General features: G+C 43.5%; 1 protein-coding gene across 4 annotated transcripts; it reads right to left on the bottom strand.

Annotated features, from left to right (window-relative positions):
* Positions 1-2,353: 2,353 nt before the first annotated feature.
* LOC129831260 (zinc finger protein 572-like) lies at positions 2,354-20,390 on the bottom strand. Of its 4 annotated transcripts, none has more exons than XM_055894468.1 (7): positions 20,105-20,390; positions 16,215-16,363; positions 14,837-15,467; positions 14,114-14,630; positions 12,064-12,179; positions 8,893-9,281; positions 2,354-3,226 (listed from the first exon to the last, which is right to left on the bottom strand). In XM_055894468.1, exons 2-7 carry the CDS (start codon positions 16,353-16,355, stop codon positions 2,696-2,698), a joined length of 2,325 nt encoding a protein of 774 aa, XP_055750443.1. In that variant the 5' UTR covers positions 16,356-16,363; positions 20,105-20,390; the 3' UTR covers positions 2,354-2,695. The 4 variants fall into 4 exon arrangements, with proteins under 4 accessions (XP_055750443.1, XP_055750445.1, XP_055750444.1 ...); XM_055894470.1 differs by having other exon boundaries at positions 12,082-12,179; XM_055894469.1 differs by having other exon boundaries at positions 16,215-16,357.
* Positions 20,391-21,704: the final 1,314 nt, after the last annotated feature.

The following is a 21,704-nucleotide window of genomic DNA, read 5'->3' as shown; positions in this document are numbered from 1 at the left end:
GGAATAATGATTATGCTCTCAGCATGCCAGTCACTATCAATGAGTGAGTGAGCAAGAGAGAGGAGGGAAGAGCGGGAGAAGGAATGCATTGGGGGAGAAACAAGGTGAATAAGAGAGCGGGTGGAGTGAAAGGGGGAATGAGCGGGTGGAGTGAAAGGAGGATTAGAGCGGATGGGGGCTATAACATTTTTAAAAAAGAGCCCCGGGGCCTATGATTTCTTAATCTGACTCACACACATGCACACACTCAGCAAATCACTGCAGGTAGTACCCATTCTCAGCAATGCCAGATGCCACGTGTATGAGCGATGCTGTGGGGAGGGGGCTTGGCAAGGATAATCATAGGTCAAAAAGATGGTGCACAGGACTTGAATTATGTACAGAAAATAACACTGTATGACTGTAAATGTGAGGATATGATTCTGGACTAAAACTACAGAGAAAAGATAAACAGGAAGAGAATGCCCCCTCAAACTAGGAAGAATACATCCTCTCAAAACAGGAAGGACATATGCTCTTAAACCAGGTTCCCCACACAACACTAAAGGGACACATTCACTGATAAAAGGGACTAGCTGTTTCCACGCTTGCCCTTTTCCAGCAGCGGACACATTTCTGTCATTGTTTATGTGGATGGGCTAGTCACCCATCATACAGCTGCCATTTTAGGTCTCAGCTGTGGCTGCTAGGTAGTAGGGGGCCTAATCAGTGTTACATGTTAAAGCCTCCCCCATTTCAGACAGGCAACACCTGACATAAGCGTCATGATTTGGCTTATTTTGCATGACGCAAATTGAGAAATATGATCTGGCAGAGAAAATGAATTGCTGAGATTTCACTACCGTAATGCCTAGATGAGATGATCTATCTTGTTTGCGTGGCTACTCTAGCGCCTCGTCCAAATTTGAAGTGCGAAGAAGACAAAATGAAGTAACAATGACGAATAGCCATAATATAAATTCTGAAATCACGATTGAGCAGAAATAGACTCTGAATGAGCTCCAATGAAGCTCCGAAATGTCAAAAGGGAGTTACACCATTGAAGTTGACATGGACAAAGTGGTTACGTGACGTGTGACAAGACTTTACACAAACTGTTGGAAGGTTAAACGCTCCGTCTCACCACCCTCTAGATTCTTACCTCAGGAGTGTTCGAAAACAAACCAAGTTTGAACTTGTTGGGCTCCTGCCTCTCCAATGTCTGGCACAGGAATCACATCAGTGGCAAGAGTTGTTAGAGGCTTTCACTGCTTAATGTAGTAGACACATGAAGCAAGTGGCAAGTGCACCATGCCCCGTCTCAGGCACCAATGCTTGTATCCAAGAATTGCTCACATTTGTTGGATCTTCTTGACATTAGCTGGATTTCAGAGCATGCAGACACAGCAAAATAAATATATTTTTTAATGCTCTTTAGGGCTTTTCACACCACTGACCCAAACCGAGCCAGGCCAAACCAAGCTGTACTGAGCTGGCCTGGTTACGCATCTACCGTAGTTGCTGGAACTGTGCTTAAAAGGAGAATGTGAAAAGAGAATATCCAAGCCAGCAACTTTAGTCTGAAACAGGTTAAAATGTTAAGACATTAGCCTCATTCATTCTTGATCTCACTGACTAAATCGGAATGATAATACGACAAAGCAAATGACCGACACTTGTCCTTCATTTCAAGGTTTATGTCAGTTCAACGTGCAGCCATTCTGTTTTAACGACACCCCCCGCGATGCATACACACCATAGGAAGTGAGGGCACTCCAAGCTTGATGCTTCATTTGACAGTACAAGTGTCTCATTGACTTAACTGCCTACATGCCCATCTGCCCGCATTGCAGACATGCTCCTGGAAAAACAGATCAATTTCAGTTCCAGGCTGACCTGGTGTCAAAATCTGCTGGCATTCTAAACAAGCCTGGCTGGGACTGACACCATTAGCACTTGGATGCCTCTAACCCAGACAGCTGCCAACAGTCTGCATCCTTAGACCTCCCTCCCCACCGCATCAACTGCTGTCAAGGGATTTGTTACCACAAATATACCACTAAATAGCTTTCCCACGCCAAACAATCTCTATCTGAATCAAAGCCTAGTTTACCTAGCTTTGGGGACCCTTTTCGTAAGTGGGTATTGTAATTCACAGATCCTTCAGTTCACCTTGTTCTTACTTCTCACTCTGAGCAAGGGAGAACAGGTCATTGTTGACTAGTAACATAGTGAGTAAAACTATTTAGAAACAAATATTTTGTCAAGCAAGTACTTTAGTGAAGGGCTTACATTTATTGTCTTGCCAATAAAACCCATTGAATCGTTTGAGAGAACCCCCATGCTGTCTATCTGCAAAAGGATGCAAATTAAATGGAAAGAGAGCATTTTATTCAAAGAAATACAACAGATTGTGAAGGCACTCTGTGTCAAATTGAGATTGAACACAGGCTCAAAAACATTCTATTAGAAGTAACTTACTTCAAACCATTCTATACATCTGTACTTAAATTGAAAACTGATCCTCGTAATCCTAACACCGCACCATTCCTTCACATTTTATTTATTCACGTCCCACTTCACTCCGTTCCCCTCACTCCCTGCTCTCCACCCACTTCTTATCCTCCTTTTAGATTGTGACAGTTCTTCTCAGAAATGATTTTCATCCAGGTGACCTTGGCAGCCTCTTGTGAAATGTCTCACCAGTGAAGTTACATCAACTTTTCACCCGCTGCTCACCAGCCTGCTCCACGATGACCTCGATGGCATGCCGCATAATGGTGCCCCCCACAGCCCCGGCCTGCCCGTTGCCCACAGCAACTGAGGGGTGCAGGAGGATGAGGGGAGCAGATATGGAAGAAGATCCTCCCTGAGAGACCACTTGGGGCTGAACAAGTAAGATCGTACGCACGGCCGCCTGACCCTCCATATTGTCCATATTCCCCTGAATTTTGACCCCTAGGACAGCGATCTGCTCGCTGATGCCCTCTTGTGGCTGTGTGGGGGGGCAGCAGCGGTGGGTCTTGCGGTGCTTTCCCAGGTTGGAGAGGGAGCGGAAGGCCCGGTGGCACACAGGGCAGGAGAATGGTTTCTCGCCACTGTGAGTGCGGGCGTGCTCAGTGAGGCGGGCGGCCAGGACGAAGCTCTTGCCACAGACACCGCAGACGAAGGGACGCTCGCCGCTGTGCAGGCGCTCGTGGTCGCGCAGGTGAGGGATCTGTCGGAAACTCTTCCAACATTGGGAGCACTGCGGAGAGGAAAAGGAGGAGGGTAGGGCAGGAAGAGGGAGGCAAGGTTGGAGTAGGAGAGAGGGAGGGAAAGATACAGATAGACAGTTATTGCTAATGTGAGCACCCGAAAACATTATCAGGTAGGGGGAAACAGATTTTAAGTGAAAATACTTTGAAAAGGCTTTAGCTACCTTAAAATGGCCTTTAGATACTGGCCCAGAGTGCTCAAAGATTAATAGGGGTCTAATGAGCTGCTAAGAGCTTTTACTCAACACCCTGAGCCTGGAATGTTACCCAATAGACGGTTGCTAGGTGACGTACAGTGCCTGGCAAAAGTATTCATCCCCTTGGTGTTTTTCCTATTTTGGTGCATTAGAACCTGTCATTTAAATAGATTTTGGGGGGGGGGGGGGGGGGGGGGGTTCATGTTATGGACATACACAAAATTGTCCAAATTGATTTAGTGAAATGACAAAAATAACTTGTTCCCAATTTTATTTAATTTATTATTACAAAAAGGAAAAGTGGTGCATGCATATGTATTCACCCTCTTTGCTATGAAGCCCCTAAATAAGATTTGGTGCAACCAATTACCTTCAGATGTCACATAATTAGTTAAATAAAGTCCACCTGTGTGCAATATAAGTGTCACATGATCTCAGTATATATACACACACCTGTTCTGAAAGGCTCCAGAGTCTGCAACACCACCAAGCAAGCGGCACCATGAAGGCCAAGGAGCTTCGCAAACAGGTCAGGGACAAAGTTGTGGAGAAGTACAGATCAGACTTGGGTTATAAAAAAATATCTTAAACTTTGAACATCCCATGGAGCACCATTAAATCCATTATTAAAAAATGGAAAGAATATTGCACCACAACAAATCTGCCAAGAGAGGGCCGCCCACCAAAACTCACGGACCAGGGAGGAGGGCATTAATCAGAGGGGCAACAAAGAGACCAAAGATAAACATGAAGGAGCTGCAAAGCTCCACAGCGGAGATTGGAGTATCTGTCCATAGGACCACTTTAAGCCGTACACTCCAGAGCTGGGCTTTACGGAAGAGTGGCCAGAAAAAAGCCATTGCTTAAAGAAAGAAATAGGCAAACACGTTTGGTGTTTGCCAAAAGGCATGTGGGAGACTCCCCAGACATATGGAAGAAGGTACTCTGGTCAGAAGAGACTAAAATGTAGCTTTTTGGACATCAAGGAAAATGCTATGTCTGGCACAAACCCAACACCTCTCATCACCCCGAGAATACCAGCCACACAGTAAAGCATGGTGGTGGCAGCATCATGCTGTGGGTATTTTTTTTATTGGCAGGGACTGGGAAACTGGTCAGAATTGAAGGAATGATGGATGGTGCTAAATATAGGGAAAATGAGGGAAACCTGTTTCAGTCTTCAGATTTGAGACTGGGACAGAGGTTCACCTTCCAGCAGGACAATGACCCTAAGCATACTGCTAAAGCAATACTCGAGTGGTTTAAGGGGAAACATTTACATTTCTTGGAATGGCCTAGTCAAAGCCCAAACCTCAATCCAATTGGTATGACTTAAAGATTGCTGTGCACCAGCAGAACCCATCCAACTTGAGCTGGAGCAGTTTCGCCTTGAAGAATGCGCAAAAATCCCAGTGGCTAGATATGCCAAGCTTATAGAGACATACCCCAAGAGACTTGCAGCTCTAATTGCTGCAAATGGTGGCTCTACAAAGTATTGACTTTGGGGGTGAATAGTTATGTACGCTAAAGTTCTGTTATTTTGTCTTATTTCTTGTTTGTTTCACAATAAAACATATTTTGCATCTTCAAAATGGTAGGCATGTTGTGTAAATCAAATGATACAAACCCCCCCAAAAATACATTTTAATTCCAGGTTGTAAGGCAACAAAATAGGAAAAATGCCAAGGGGGTGAATACTTTCGCAAGCCACTGTACAACGCCTCCTATCAGCCATGTTGGAAGACCACCATATCAATTCTTCCCGATGACAACAGCTGGTTGCCGACGACAGGTTGGCGACGACAACCCCAAACGTCATAACAGTGCCTAAAAACTAGTTGATTCATCACCACAGTCAATTTTTGTGCAGTAATTTGCTGCTCTAAGGCAGGAAATCATGTTTTTCCAGATTACTCGCAATCATGAAACACCAAAAGGAGATATGACTGACCGTAAGGCGCTACAGAGGGTAGTGCGTATGGCCCAGTACATCACTGAGGCCAAGCTTCCTGCAATTAAGGGGCCTATATAATGGAAGTAAGCATTTCACGGTAAGGTCTACACTTGCTGTATTCGGCGCATGTGACAAATAAAGTTTGACTTGACTCAAGAACTGTCAGAAAAGCGAAGAAACCTTTTTGCCCATAAAGACCTGAACCCAGACAGCTGTCAGTACAGGGTTTGCTCCGCTCATTTCATCACTGGTAAGTCTGATGAATTTCGAGTTTAGTTTAGCTGTTACGCTAACCAGGCGTTGACAACAATTCTAAGTTAGCCAACATTAGCTAGCTAGCTAAATAGCTTGTAGTCTAGCTATTAGCATGCATCTCTTATAGGCAGTGCGTGAGTTTCAATTTGAGGAAGCAATTTTTCACTACAAAAATGCACCTTTATAATAAAACACTGCATGCATCTATCATCGCATTTGCAGACTAATGAAAACCTACTATTCCTAATGTGGTGAGTAGATTGAGTTATATTAATAGCCTAATAAATTGACTATCCAAATCTAAATCACTGTGCATAGCTGAGCGCATAGTGGAATAGGCCTTTAAGGCTATATCAGATACTTTTTTTTCTTTGCACAGGAAATATTTGGCTTCCGATAAACACATTTCATGCAATTCTACTACACTTTATATGACTGGAGACATAAGCAATCTTTTTTAATACGGCAAATCACGGGGTAGCCTTCCTTGCTGAGACTGACAAACAGATCAATAAAACAACCTTGTATTGAATGCAACCATCTAATCTAGGCCGGCGAAAAGGGGAGACACAAATTGTACAAAATCTCAGACAATGTTTTGAACGGTCATCCAACTCGGAATGCCAAGTTGGAAACTCAGCCATTTTTCTAGAGCGCTGACTTTCCGCCCTGAAGATCACTGACGTCATGATTTGAACTATCTCTACTATAATAGTTAACAATTAAAACACTTCACGTCAAAGAACCAACACTTTATTTCATATAATTTCAAAGAGTACAAGTAAGCTAACTCATAAGATGTCTAACCGTCAAGACATAGGCTATTATTACTAAAGCATAATTTCAGGTGAAAAAAAAAAGTGACACCAGTGACGGCCAACCTCGCTCCACTGATCACTGTTCTACTTGCTGAGCAGACTTCTATTCCAGCCCAGCAATAGCACACGTTAGTTATCAACTAATTAGGTTTGATAAGGTGAATCAGGTGTGTTAGTGCTGGAAGCCTGCACACCCAGCAGGGTTGACCTGCTCAAGTTGTAATAGGTTTATACATTGTGTGTGACTTAATTTTTGTTGTTGTTTTGTTTACAACATTTGCTAACATTAGGTACACGTATAACCCATGGTATACAAGGATGTACCCTTATTCTCTCGGGACATTCACTGAGACCTCATCTGCAGAGTTCCACAGCTCTCTGTATCTGAGGACCAAAGACGTAAACAGGCTTCATTATACTCAAATTAGACAGCACTGAATATTATGCAATATCTCTATCCTCAGTTTCTCTCGCTAGGTACTGGAACTGGAGAATATTTTCACAATGTCCTCCCACAAAAGATACCTGCCCTATCCAACCTACTCTCTTCCCTTCTCTGACAGCTGGAGCTGCTAACATGAATCCTTTCACCCTCTTCCATGACTGTTTGCTAGCTACCTGGCTATGAATGCATGGATTTTGTGTTTTATTTTACAATGATAAATACATCATGGTAGCTAACTATCTAATGTGAAGTTAGCTAGCTGGTAACATTTTATTCACTTAGCTAGCTATACAGTATGTAAAGTAGCTGTCATTACGTTAGCAGCTCATTTGAGTTAGCCTGCACATTAGTTCCTGTAGTAAGCTTGCTAACATGACATAGTCAAAGAAAAATGTTCACTTAGTTTTCTGGGTCCTTACAAAAAAACCGAATAAATGGGCAATCTTCCTGTTTCCGGTGGTAGCAATACGCAGCCAGCCATGTGGACGTTTGGAGGACTTCCACAGAGAGGAAGAGGTAGAGAGAGGCCAAACTTGGCAGAAAATCTGTTTCCCTCCAGCAGTTGGCTTTCTTCGTTGTTTTGACTACCAAGCAAGGAGTTTTTGTATGGAGGTCAATGAGTGTCAAATTTGGTCAACAACAAAAAATGTAAGGTTTATTTCATCTAATATAAGTTTTTGTCATGCTTAAGTTGTACGAGTGTACTGATCTAAGTAGGAGATGTGACATCCCGGCAACTTTGAGTAAAAACACTTTAGATCTTGAGATGGCTATGCATATTCATGATAAGAGGCTAGTAGCATAGCATCGCTCTCCATTGAATACAGGCGCATCGAATATTCAGAAAAGGATTACAATAATTTGATGTATCCACCAATCCAAAAAGAAAGGATAGGTGGGAGCTTGAAAGCCGACCATGCCACTTTGTGGACAACAACTCCCATTGTTAGGGCTTCCGTTTGGCCACTCTACCATAAAGGCCTGATTGGTGGAGTGCTGCAGAGATGGTTGTCTTTCTGGAAGGTTCTCCCATCTCCACAGAGTAACTCTGGAGCTCTGTCAGAGTGACCATCGGGTTCTTGGTCACCTCCTTGACCAAAGCCCTTCTCCCCCGATTGCTCAGTTTGACCAGCTCTAAGAAGAGCCTTTGTGGTTCCAAACTTCTTCCATTTAAGAACGATGGAGGCCACTGTGTTCTTGGGGACCTTCAACGCAACTTTTGGTACTCTTCCCCAGATCTGTGCCTCGGCACAATACTGTCTCGGAGCTCTACGGACAATTCCTTCGACCTCATGGCTAGGCTTTTGCTCTGACATGCACTGTCAACTGTGGGACCTAATATAGACAGGTGTGTGCCTTTCTAAACCTCTAAACTTTTGTAAATAAGGTATCCGTTGTTGGAAAAATTTGCTAAAATTTATAAAAACCTGTTTGCTTTGTCATTCTGGGGTATTGTGTGTAGATTGATGAGAAAAAAAGTATATTTAATCCATTTTAGAATGAGGCTGTAACGTAACAAAGCGGAAAAGGTCAAGGGGTCTGAATACTTTTTGAATGCACTGTATATGGTTCATTCCTACAGTTACTGTGATGGTCTGGTTTCCACCAGACTGACTCTGGTCTTCCAACATGGCGCCTGGTGTGGTTGCTAGGTGATTTGTGACGCAACTGAAAACCCTCTATACAACAACCTGTTGAAGGGGACTAAAGCCGGACAATTTGGTTATCTAGAACTGTTATTTCTGTTGACAAGTTGGAGTAACAATTAACACAGGGTTGCCCTAATACAACCTTTGGTCTATGTAGGGCTGCAAAAATCATGAAACTGTGTCCCACATTCCTTTGTTTTTCAGAGAGGATTTCTGGAATCACAGGGAATGAGCTGCGAGGGAACCCTCTAACTTGGAAATCTGAAAAAGCAGGGAATTTGTGGAAAGTTTTGAAATTTTGCAACCCTAACCCTGCATTGACGTCTTTCACCTCTGACCTGAAAGGGCTTCTCCCCCGTGTGGACTCTAAGGTGGACGCTGAGTGATGAGCCGGTGGTGAAGTACTTCCCACAGTGATGGCAGTGGAAGGGACGGGGCTTGGGGAGGTCGGCGGCGGCCACCGTGTCCCCGGGCGCCGGGCAGTGGGTAAGGAGGTGCTCTTCCAGGGAGGCGGCCGTTGCATAGCGCCGTCTGCAGGGGGTCATCGGGCAGCGTAAGGGGGTCTGTCCGGCGTGGGACAATCTGTGGAGGTCCAGGCCTTCCTTGGTGACACAGCGATGGCGGCAGAACTCACAGTCCAGAAGCCCTGTGGTCTTGTCCCGCCTTCCGCCTTGGCCACGGCCTCTACCCTGGTCTGTTCCCTTAACCAGGCCTATGTCCACCACTCCTGTACAGAGAAGAAAGTCTGATTACATGGCACAGGAGCAGCCATGTTAAGTGAGCATATACATAAAAGCAGAGGGTTAGAAACCAGTTTAGAAACGTAGAACTTTACATGGTTGATAATATCAGTGAGAATATCAAAAGAACCATACGATAACAAGGAAAATTACCAAAGTCCTAATTTAACCAAACGAAAATACTTCAGTTGAAATACACTACCGTTCAAAAGTTTGGGGTCACTTAGAAATGTCCTTGTTTTTGAAAGATAAACTATTTTTTTGACCATTAAAATAACATCAAATTGATCAGAAATACAGTGTAGACATTGTTAATGTTATAAATGACTATTGTAGCTGGAAACGGCAGATTTTTTTATGGAATATCTATATAGGCGTACAGAGGCCCATTATCAGCAACCATCACTCCTGTGTTCCAATGGCATGTTGGGCTAGCTAATCCAAGTTTATAATTTTAAAAAGGCTAATTGATCATTAGAAAACCCTTTTGCAATTATGTTAGCAGAGCTGAAAACTGTTGTTCTGATTAAAGAAGCAATAAAACTGGCCTTCTTTAGACTAGTTGAGTATCTGGAGCGTCAGCATTTGTGGGTTCGATTAAAGGCTCAAAACCTCGTACAAGCGGTGCACTACTCCCTTCACAGAATAACGCAAACTAGCCCTAACCAGAAAAGAAAGAGGAGTGGGAGGCCCCGGTGCACAACTGAGCAAGAGGACAAGTACATTACAGTGTCTAGTTTGAGAAACAGATGCCTCACAAGTCCTCAACTGGCAGCTTCATTAAATAGTACCTGAAAAACAATAGTCTCAACGTCAACAGTGAAGAGGCGACTCCGGGATGCTGGCCTCTTTTTGACCATTAAAATAACATCAAATTGATCAGAAATACAGTGTAGACATTGTTAATGTTATAAATGACTATTGTAGCTGGAAACGGCAGATTTTTTTATGGAATATCTATATAGGCGTACAGAGGCCCATTATCAGCAACCATCACTCCTGTGTTCCAATGGCATGTTGGGCTAGCTAATCCAAGTTTATAATTTTAAAAAGGCTAATTGATCATTAGAAAACCCTTTTGCAATTATGTTAGCAGAGCTGAAAACTGTTGTTCTGATTAAAGAAGCAATAAAACTGGCCTTCTTTAGACTAGTTGAGTATCTGGAGCGTCAGCATTTGTGGGTTCGATTAAAGGCTCAAAACCTCGTACAAGCGGTGCACTACTCCCTTCACAGAATAACGCAAACTAGCCCTAACCAGAAAAGAAAGAGGAGTGGGAGGCCCCGGTGCACAACTGAGCAAGAGGACAAGTACATTACAGTGTCTAGTTTGAGAAACAGATGCCTCACAAGTCCTCAACTGGCAGCTTCATTAAATAGTACCTGAAAAACAATAGTCTCAACGTCAACAGTGAAGAGGCGACTCCGGGATGCTGGCCTTCTAGACAGAATTGCAAAAAAAAAAGCCATATCTCAGACTGGCCAATAAAAAGATTAAGACGGGCAAAAGAACACAGACACTGGACAGAGGAACTCTGCCTAGAAGGCCAGCATCACGGAGTCGCCTCTTCACTGTTGACGTTGAGACTGGTGTTTAGGGGGTACAATTTAATGAAGCTGCCAGTTGAGGACTTGTGAGACATTTGTTCAGCCTGTAATCGAAACCACAAATGCTGACGCTCTAGATATTCAACTATTCTAAAGAAGGCCAGTTGTATTGCTTCTTTAAATCAGAACAACCGTTTTCAGTTCTGCTAACATAATTGCAAAAGGGTTTTCTAATGATCAATTAGCCTTTTAAAATGATAAACTTGGATTATCTAACACATCGTGCCATTGGAACACAGGAGTGACGTTTGATGATATCAGAAATACAGTGTAGACATTGTTAAATGTTCAATTTGATGTTATTTCAAATGGACAACAAATGTGCTTTCTTTCAAAAACAAGGACATTTCTAAGTGACCCCAAACTTTTGAATGGTAGTGTAGAACATCTTCCATCTTTTGTAGGCAACAACTTCTAACAGATAGACTAACATTATTAAGGGGTAAATAAAGTGGCGGGGGAAATTCATTAGTCAAAGTGAAAGGGGGAGTATTCACAAGACTGATATGACTGCGCGAGGCCTTGTAAGTTGTGTTGCAACATTGCCCTTGACGACCTCGGTAACTGGCCCCGAGCCAGCGGGATTTAATAATGATAACAAAAGAACAAAAGCAACAACATAAATCAGCAGGTAATGGCCTGTGAAACGCACAACGCAGCGTATTAAAATAGATCATGTGTTCTGACAGGGGCGGCAGGGCTGGCAGTTGTTGTATGGCATTGTGGGATAGCGGGGGATTTCCCTCTCCGCCAAGTCTTTTCTCTTATACGTTTAGTTAGCGGTTAGTGGTTCATATGGATATGAAAGCTCGCTGACTTTATTAAATGTCATTTAAACGATATTACGCTGGCGCACTCAACCGCAGAGTACGGGCGCGATCCATCGCTTAGCCGAGGCAGCAGAGGGCAGACTTGATGTAAGGAAGAGCATATGGCACAGAGACTGGCGAAGACACGCGTGCATATGCAAAGCAACAGGCAGACGGCCAAGTGTAGTAATACAGGCACGCAGGTGCTTGAAGAGCCACCCACACACTCAAACACACACAGAGAAACCCACAGAATGACATCACGTAGGGCCATCTAAACCATGCATATAAAAGATGAAAGATTTGAGGGCACAGACTGGTAAAGAAATCCACACACGAACGCATGCACATACTATTAGTATTACTCTGACCATCGTGTGTGAGAGCATGGCGCTTCAGCCTGCTCTTGTGGAAGAAGTGTTCTCCACAGATGGAGCAGGTGAACGGATACTTCCCTGTGTGAGAGTATCTGACGGCCATTTCAGGGGAAAAGAGAGGGAAAAAGAGACAATTAGATATGTTTTTCTGAAAATATAGAGATAACATTTCAAGCGAAAAGCCCTTATTTCCAACATTCACCATATAAGGCCAGGTTTCCTTCCTTACCATGTGACCAGACCATTTCCTTACCACGTGACCAGTCCAGGAAAGACTTCTGGCCCTAATCATGGTCCTATATGCAATTCACAATAAGACAACATCTACACAACCTAATACAAATTCAACATAGGACAGCCTTATGTGTATTCAAACAGAGTGGTGCTAATATATTGTAGATTGTTTAAAGCTTTGCGGCACAAGTCATGACCGTTGAGCAACACAACCCTTCTGCAATAGACATGACACGTATAAAACTTCTGACCCCGTGTTTATCACATTCCCTCTCGCATATAATAAAAGCTGGGTTGTGGTCTGTGTGTGTGTGGTAAACTGTCCTAGTGGTTTATGCAATCAGAAATCGTCTGAATGAAAGTTAATGAGTCGTGGCGCAGTGTCATTACTTCCACCCCCGCAAACAGTAAATTGTGAGTGAGAGCAGGTTGGTTGGCACTGTGCTGGATTGTGTTCATTAGGCACCAAATGGAAGAAAACAGGCTGAAACAGGGAGGGACTACATGGAGTAAGTAGTCTAATATGAACTAAGACTTTTTTAGTTTTCCGATGAAAAACATTTTGCTACAGTGTGCCATAATGAATACTGGTGTCTATGATGGGTGGTGAAGAGCACGAGAACTCCGGCCTTCAGCCATGTTGCTAATGGGCTAGTCACATAATGGCAGGTCCGTGTGTGTGTGTGGGGGGAGTCTCGCGTAGCCACATAACGGTGGGTCCACCAGACAGATCTCTCAACGTGATTACACTGTCAATACATATCCTCGGGCAAGAATAATAAAAAATTACAATGGAGTATACCCATCACTAACGAAATACGATTGACCACAAGCGACTTATTAATCGATTCCTTTTACTTGTGTTATTATACTGGAATTTGTTATGTCCATGATGGTCGGGAACTATTGTTGAGTAACTATTGAAGCATCCGTCTATTAATAATACGAATATGCCTATTATAATTCCATCATTGACTGAACACTTTCCCGCTTCAAATGGTCAAAAACTCCAGTCACCCAAATCATAGACTATTCTCTCTGCTACCACACGGCAAGCGCTACTGGAGCACCAGGTCTGAGACCAAAAGGCTTCTGAACAGCTTCCACCCCCAAGACATAAGACACACACACACATATTGATGCCACACACAATCTTCACACATGCTGCTGCTACTCTTGTTTATTACCTAGTCACTTTAACCCCTACCTACATATTACCTCAACTACTCCTTGTATGTAGCCTCGTTATTTTATTGTTACTATTAACTTTTTAAAATTAGCTACTTTTTCTACCTTAAGTTGGGAAAGGGCTCGTAAGTAAGCATTTCACGGTAAAGTCCACACCTGGTGTATTCCGTGGCATGTAACAATGAACATTTGATTTGTTTTTATTGGTATAAACTTCTTTGTATCTCTGTGCACATTAATTAATACAGAAAGTTGTCAAATGTACAGGCTGATGGTTCTGTATGTACGAACGCAGGCCTTGCCTTCATATGTTCAATTGTATTGTATGAGCAATGAGCAGGTTGCATTTAATTATGCTCTTGTGCTTCCCATGATAACGCCTTCTCAATTGCCCCAAAGTATTGTACTGGTCTGAATGAAGAGCAATCGGTAATCAACTTAGTATTGTGCTGTTACACAATGTAATTACCAGTGTTTTATTAAACACCTCAACTAAGAGGCCACATCTAAGCAGGCATAGAGAGAGGCATAATTGCCCCTAAGGCGATAAATAAAGTTGAATTGAATTCAGGCCAAACTGAATTGAATTGCTGGCCAGACATACCTGTGAACCGGCACTTGAGATGACATTCGGAAGCAGCGTGGACAATCGGGGCATTTGTATCGAAAAAACGTTGGGTACTTTGAGTTCTTTGACTCTGCATCATTGACCACACCGCAAACCTCCTCCTTGACCACAACACCATCTTTGTTTAAGGCATCCTGGCGTTCGTGTAGTAGGTGGTGGGTCTGGAGCGAGCCCAACAGTGTGTAGCTCTTGCCGCAGCGCAGGCAGGTGTAAGGCTTGCGGGCGCTGTGGGTGATACGGTGGCGTGCCACGCATCTGTTGTAGGCGAACGTCTTGGGGCAGAGGTCACACTTAAACGGCTTGAGGCCTGAGTGGGCCTGGATGTGGGTGCGCATGCGGCTGCAGCTCTTGAAGAAACGCCCGCAGTGGGGACACGGTCCGAAGTGGTCCCCGGGTGTTGTTTCCAGGGCCAGTAGGGTGGTGGAAGGGTCAGGGAGGGTGGTGGTAGTGAGGGGTGGATGGGTCGGGGTCTCTTCTCCGCCATTCACCACAGCTGAAAGAATTACGGAAGTCAATAACGAACACTAAAGTAGGCACAAAATGTGAGAAAACGTTTTGAAAACGGAAGAGGTGCCCCTGGATATTACCCAATGAAAAAACAGATGAGCATTCTCCTTTTCAAAATGTTTTGCTACATTGTACACTACTGAACACATCCCAGTCTTCCATGTTCCTTTAGTAAGCCTACCTAGTACCTACCACTGTTGCTTTTCCACTGGAACAGAGGCTTAGGTAAAATGCCCTCCACCCGGGGTGTGGAGCCCTCCGAGTCCTTTTCCCTTCTGTCTCGATGCTGCCTGCGGTGGTAGAGGTACTTGGTAGTGTTCATAAAGCTCTCTCCACACACGTCACAGTGATGTAGCGCCCCCGGCAAGCCGTGGATGGCCACACGGTGCAGCTTTAGCGCCGACTCGGTGCTGAAGCCCGAGCCACAGGCCGCACAGAAGGAGGTCTGGCTCGAGGAGGAAGCAGTTGGATTGGAACTACAGGCAGCAGGCAGACACTCTGTGTCCATTTCCTGGTCCTTTGGTTCTGACCCAGTGGTTGCAGAACAGTCACCCATCTTGCTGTGCTTCTGCCACAGCTCCAGGGACTCAAACAACGCCTCACATTCCCTACACTGATAGTGGATGAGCAGGGCCGGGCTAGTCAGGTTTTGCGTTTGGGTCTGGTTCTGAGGGCTGTTGGAACCAGTCGGACTTCCAGTCGCTCTCTTCTCTATGAGGGAGTGCAGGTAGGGCAGGTTTGGGTTCGTCATGAAGGTTCTCTTTTGGTTTCTCTCTTGGTGCTGGGATGGTCCATTCTGAGACTGAAGCACCACTCTGGAGCTCTAGGACATCACCACACACACAGAGAAATTAAGGAAATACTTGAAAAACAGATAAAAAGAAAGAGGTATACAAAAACAATAGTTATTTTTGATCACTTAATTCATTTTTCGATGCTATGGTGGCATCTGAATGCTTGTCATGAGTGCAAACCTGTTGCAAGCTGATTCGTTTGTTGGTAAGGATAATAGGTAGCTAGGGACTAATTTTCATAGCAACATAATGCATTAGCTCAGGGAGTGTCAGGCACCAAGGTCCTCAAGGGCCACCGGGTCTACTTTTCACGTTTCTACCTCCCTGACACTTATGTGATTGGTTTGACATGTCTCAAATTGCACCCTGGGGCCCAGAGGGTCTAAATAGTGCTCAATATAGGGAATAGTCTCTCATTTGGGACGCATCCAAGGTCTCCAATCGGATGAAAGGAGGCTATGACGAATAGAGGCAGACAACCTGCAGCCCACAAGGACTGTCTGGAGGTTCAAAAGTGGTTGATAAACCTTTTTCCTAGTAAAGATTTCTTAGTCATCACTATCTGCCCAGGCTAGAAAAGGACAAAGTTAGACTTTCTAACCATAAAACTATTTGGACTACTTTCCATGACTTTAACCCTAACTTATCCTTACTCCTAATCCAACATAAAGAACAAATAGCTCATGTTCATCATCTCGATCAGAAAGTTTGTCAATATTGCCATTTTGGTCCTTTCAAACATGGCCATCTAGCGACTTCGCCCAATGCTGCAGTACCTCGGTCTGTGCTGTAGGTGGCGCTGCAGGGACCGTCTCCTCTGTGTTGACAGGTTGGCAGGTGAGCTGATGAGAGATCACCACCTCCAGAGAGTTGAATATCTGGTAGCAGGTAGAGCACAAGTAGAGGGAGGAGTCCATACCTACAGCTGAGAGGAATGCACACATTATACACAAAGAAATACAGAAAAAGTGCACACACACACACACACACACACGATTGCAACCCAATGAACCCATGATTTAAGCAAACACAAAAATACTCAACAAGACTACAACACAAATTAAAATCACACACACACCAAGACAGAGACACACACACACACACACACACAGTTGCAATGGCTCACATACAGCTGTCAGCCGTCCCTATCACATTGAACGCTTAGTGATGGATAATGCAGGTCGGCTGACATATGGCTGCACATTAGCTGTTCCCTGGGGGGGTTCGATGGGTGTGAAACAGTCAGTGTGAATTTCTCTATCTATTGTCTCTCTCTCCTCCTCCTCTTCCTCCCGCTCTTTCATTGGACTGTGTGTGAGCTTTCTGAGGGTAAAACAGATGGCTGTTCACCAACTGTTTGGCTAGGGACCCTTTCTGCCTCAGCCTCTATGTATACGCACACGCACACACACCACACACACACTATGACCCTCGCAACAGAGCAGATTACACAGACACATGCTGCACCATTTGGTTTCCCTTGGATTGTCGCACGCAACCGAGTGTCTGTCCGCGCCTGGTGCCCGTTAATAACAATCGCAATTTGATTTTGACCTCGATAGGCGCTTGGAGCTAAATATGTTTTTAAACGCGTGGAACAGGGGTAATTTCCTGAGTTGACATGATGTAACAGGAGAGCGCAATACCCAACACAACTCTGAGATATGGGGAGATCTTAGATGTGTTTGCCAATTCAAAACTCTTTGACTCTGCCGATCCCGACAACGGCACCTTAACCTCGGAGCTCTGTGTTGATCCCAGGGGGTTTCACCCTTCTAACGATGTGGACTTCTAAACATCTAAAAGACTCAATCAAATATCTGATTACCTTTGGGTGAATTATAATATGGTGTGGCAGTGTGAGAGTAAAGCATGTCTGTCAACAATGTTTCATCTATTTAGTCAGTGAATAGTCATTACTCACTGTATTAATCTTCAATTTCCAGTCAAAAGTGCTGCCCATGCACTTGTTTGTAAACTGAGGCGGTGGGTTTTGGTGAATATAAGCCATTTTATTTTGCATCTTTGCAAAAATGTGTTTGTAGAAGGTTATATAAAACTACAGAGAAACTGAAATATTGTAGACTGTTGGGCCACCACTGCTGTGCTGATAGTTATAGAATGCCAAACAGTTGGCACCATTGCTGACAGCAGCCTTCAGTGCAAAGCAAATACTGATGGACTGTGCAATGAAGCCCCCAGGCTTAACAGCGTATAATGTGCAAACGGCGAGGAATTTCCAAGGAGACTAAACCATTTTATTTTAAATCCTTTAAAAGCTTTGGCACTCGAGCTTGCCTCTCTAACACTGTACTTGAGGTTAGATCTTTAAATGATTACATTTTTTTTAAAGGAAAACATTGGCAGTTAATCACGTGCACAGGTAATAACCAGGCAACACATCTTTACATACTAAGTGGAAAAACACTGAACTGGCCTGCAGGACTGTAGGGATCCGAAAGTCATTGAAAAAGAACTAGCCTCTAGGGCCTTCTTGAATGGTGTTACTGTGTGCATGACAAAGGCAAACGCCTGTTAGAACATTACAGACCATGTTCTGACCGAGGCCTATAGGCGTATTCAAGCCTTGATCCTCCAACGTTTTCTTATGTTTGTCTGTAGGCCTACAAGTGCATTCAGAAAGTATTCAGACCCTTGCCCTTTTTCTACATTTTGTTACGGTACAGCCTAAAATTGATTTTTTTTAAAATATGTAAACATGTCCTCATCAATCTACACACAATACCCCATAATGACAAATCGAAAAAAAAATTTTTGAAATTTGCTATGAGACTAGAAATTGAGCTCAGGTGCATCCTGTTTCCATTGATCATCCTTGAGATGTTTCTACAACTTGATTGGAGTTCACCTGTGGTAAAATCAATTGATTGGACATGATTTGGAAAGGCACACAACTACCTATATATTTTCATTTCAGAGCAAAGATCAAGCCATGAGGATGAAGGAATTGTCCATAGAGCTCGGAGACAGGATTGTGTCGAGTCACAGATCTGGGGAAGGGTACCAAAACAATTCTGTAGCATTGAAGGTCCCCAAGAACACAGTGGCCTCCATCATTCTTAAATGGAAGAAGTTTGTAACCACCAAGACTCTTCCTAGAGCTGGCCGCTCGGCCAAACTGAGCAATCAGGGGAGAAGGGGCTTGGTCAGGGAGGTTCCTCAGAGTTCCTCTGTGGAGATGGGAGAACCTTCCAAAAGGACAACCATCTCTTCAGCACTCCATGGTAGAGTGGCCAGACAGAAGCCACTCCTCAGTAAAAGGCACATGACAACCCGCTTGGAGTTTGCCAAAAGGCACATAAAGGACTATGACTATGAGAAACAAGACTCTGGTCTGATGAAACCAAGATTGAACTCTTTGAACTGAATGCCAAGCGTCACGTCTGGAGGAAACCTGGCACCATCCCTACGGTGAAGCATGGTGGTGGCAGCCTCATGCTGTGGGGGTGTTTTCCAGTGGCAGGGAAACTAGTCAGGATCGAGGGAAATATGAACGGAGCAAAGTACAGAGGGATCCTTGATGCAAACCTGCTCCAGAACCCTCAGCAGCTCAGACTGGGGTGAGGGTTCACTTTCCAACAGGATAACAACCCTAACCACACAACCAAGACAATGCAGGAGTGGCTTCGGGACAGGTCTCTGACTGTTCTTGAATGGCCCAGCAAGAGCCTGGACTTGAACCCGATCAAACATCTCTGGAGACCTGAAAATAGCTGTGCAGCGACACTCCCCATCCAACCTGACAGAGCGTGAGAGGATCTGCAAAGAATGGAAGAAACTCCCTAAATACAGGTGTGCCAAGCTTGTAGCATCATAACCAAGACTCGAGGCTGTAATCACTGCCAATAGTGCTTCAACAAAGCACTGAGTAAAGGGTTTGAATACTTATGTAAATGTTATATTTTAGTGGCTTTTTCTATACATTTGCAAACATCTCTAAACCTATTTTTGCTTTGTCATTATGGGCTATTGTGTGTAGATTGAGAAAAACGATGTAATCCATTTTAGAATAAGGCTCTAACGTAACAAAATGTGGAAAAGGTCAAGGGGTCTGAATACTTTCCGAATACACTGTATGTGGCAATTCTGCCCCTAGCTATAAAGAAGTAATCTACTAAATACAATGAACCAATAAACCATTCTCTATTACAGGCCTAAACACTTCACCGCATTCTATTGTACATAAAGTCTCTTGTAAAATCAGTGGCCTAACCTTTGATAAACTTCACAGAAATAAATTAACTGTGAAATCCATCCAAGCGGTACTGTTCAATATAGAATCGGGATTTCAGTTAAGTATTGATGCGTATATATTTTTTAGTCTATGATTTAAACCGTATGCAATGTCGCCCCCTGGCGTGCTATATACAACCTCACAACTTGTCGAAAGATGAGTGTGTAAAGAAATAGTTGCAGGCCTAAGTGTAGGTAGATATTTATGTTCAAATATTATTTTGTGCAGATGGTTACCACGATCTTGTTTGAGATATTTATGAAAGTGACATACATTTATATTGTTTTTGTCTTGTCAAGCATTGTTCTTTATGCAGATATATTTACAATATTTAAATGGTCCTAAAACATTTGCAGGTGTTATTAGTAGCTGCATTGTTAGCGTTCTTGTATCAAAGTGGGCTAACTGTACCTGCAAGCCAGACAAGTGGCGTGGGTTGCTATCCCATCGAGCTGAGAAACACAATTGCGCGTGCTTTCTATGGTACAATGGCCGCTCCTCTGTAAGTTGATCGTCTATATACTCCCTCTTTCAGAATACATTTTCCTCCCACGAAGACTTGGTTGCTTGGCTAAAAATGATAGTCTGCTCCTCGAATAAACTCAAAAGTAAACGGCCTTTCATAAAATGACATAAATGTATTGATACTAACTGCAAATCGACGCTTACAAAATGTTTGTCAAAACAGTCGATGACGCACCCCTAGTAAAACGCTATTTGATTGGTCGATATTCCGCGCCAAAGTAACCAATCACGCAATGTCGTTGGAGAATGTTCAACTTGCGCTACAAATTAGCAAACAAATGGCACTGGCTGGCTAGTGTGGTAGCATTTGAAGAGTAGGTACAGTACATTGTAACACTGGTGCTGTTTTATATTGAAGCTGCAATATGTACATTTTTGGGGACCCCGACCAAATGCACATAGAAATGTGTCATAGACATGTTATTCTCGTTGAAAGCAAGTCTAAGGAGCGGTATATCTGTTCTGTGTGTGTAAATTCTTTGCTTCCCGTTCTTACATTTAGTTTTTGCATCTTTTACTTTCAGTTTTGTACACTAGTTTAGGACAATGCAGACGGCTCAGAGCAGTCTGGTAGGCTGTTTGGTGGTTTAAGCCAGCTGAATTTGGACCGCAAGGACACCACAGAGCGTGCGAACAGAGGCAGCTATTGTCTGTGTGTTATGCTTTTTCTCTGAGTTGTAAAAGCAAGCAGAGCAGAAACAGGCTACTCTTTATTTGACTGATGTAGCTGGCAAGGTAACTGCTGTTTGACTTAATAAAAAAAAATATTTATTACGTGCTGAGCTAGTAGTGCAACTGACATGTAACATTAGCAAATGTTTCGTCCCCTCTCGAATGAAGTTCTGTCTGAGGTGAATGAACTAACTAGCTACCACAGCCAGTTCAGCTCCAGCCTCTGGCTATCTGTCAGGTAGCAGTATCTGACGTCTGTATGGAAATGTTTTGTAGCCTTTATTTTGTCCCGTTTCAACAGAAGTAAATTAACTTGGCTTATTTTCGTTGATGTACCATTGGAGTTACCAAAAGTTGGCTAATATTAGATGTTATTTTGGTCACAATCAGTCAGTATAGCAATGTAACTTTATTGGTCTGTCAGTTTCCTTATCTAATTCCCTACAAATTGACACGGTATAAACAGCACTACAGGCTTCACTGTCGTGTTGCACAGTCAGTACACAGCACTATGTTCATCATGTCTTAAAACCGCTTAAGGATCTGCCTCTTTTTCCAATTTTTTGCCTAAAATGACATACCCAAATCTAACTGCCTGTAGCTCAGGCCCTGAAGCAAGACTATGCATATTCTTGGTACCATTTGAAAGGAAACACTTTGAAGTTTGTGGAAATCTGAAAGCAGTGTAGGAGAATATAACACAATAGATCTGGTAAAAGATAATGCAAAGAAAACAAAAATCGTTCTGTGTATTTTCTTTGTACCATCATCTTTGAAATGCAACAGAAAGGCCATAATGAATTAATCTATCCCA

Source organism: Salvelinus fontinalis, chromosome 32 (genome assembly GCF_029448725.1).
Source record: "Salvelinus fontinalis isolate EN_2023a chromosome 32, ASM2944872v1, whole genome shotgun sequence".
NCBI lineage: Eukaryota > Metazoa > Chordata > Actinopteri > Salmoniformes > Salmonidae > Salvelinus > Salvelinus fontinalis.
This window is presented reverse-complemented; position numbering and strand designations above follow the sequence as displayed.

What these genes read in the sequence shown, in the direction of transcription:
- LOC129831260 (XM_055894468.1), bottom strand. Translation starts at nt 16,355, where the DNA reads ATGGACTCCTCCCTCTACTTGTGCTCTACCTGCTACCAGATATTCAAC. An exon ending in CCAGTGGAAAAGCAACAGTG is followed by an intron (nt 14,631 to 14,836) that starts GTAGGTACTAGG and finishes TAATTCTTTCAG; the next exon opens with CTGTGGTGAATGGCGGAGAA. An exon ending in CGGGGGAGAAGCCCTTTCAG is followed by an intron (nt 3,227 to 8,892) that starts GTCAGAGGTGAA and finishes TCCTCTCCGCAG; the next exon opens with TGCTCCCAATGTTGGAAGAG.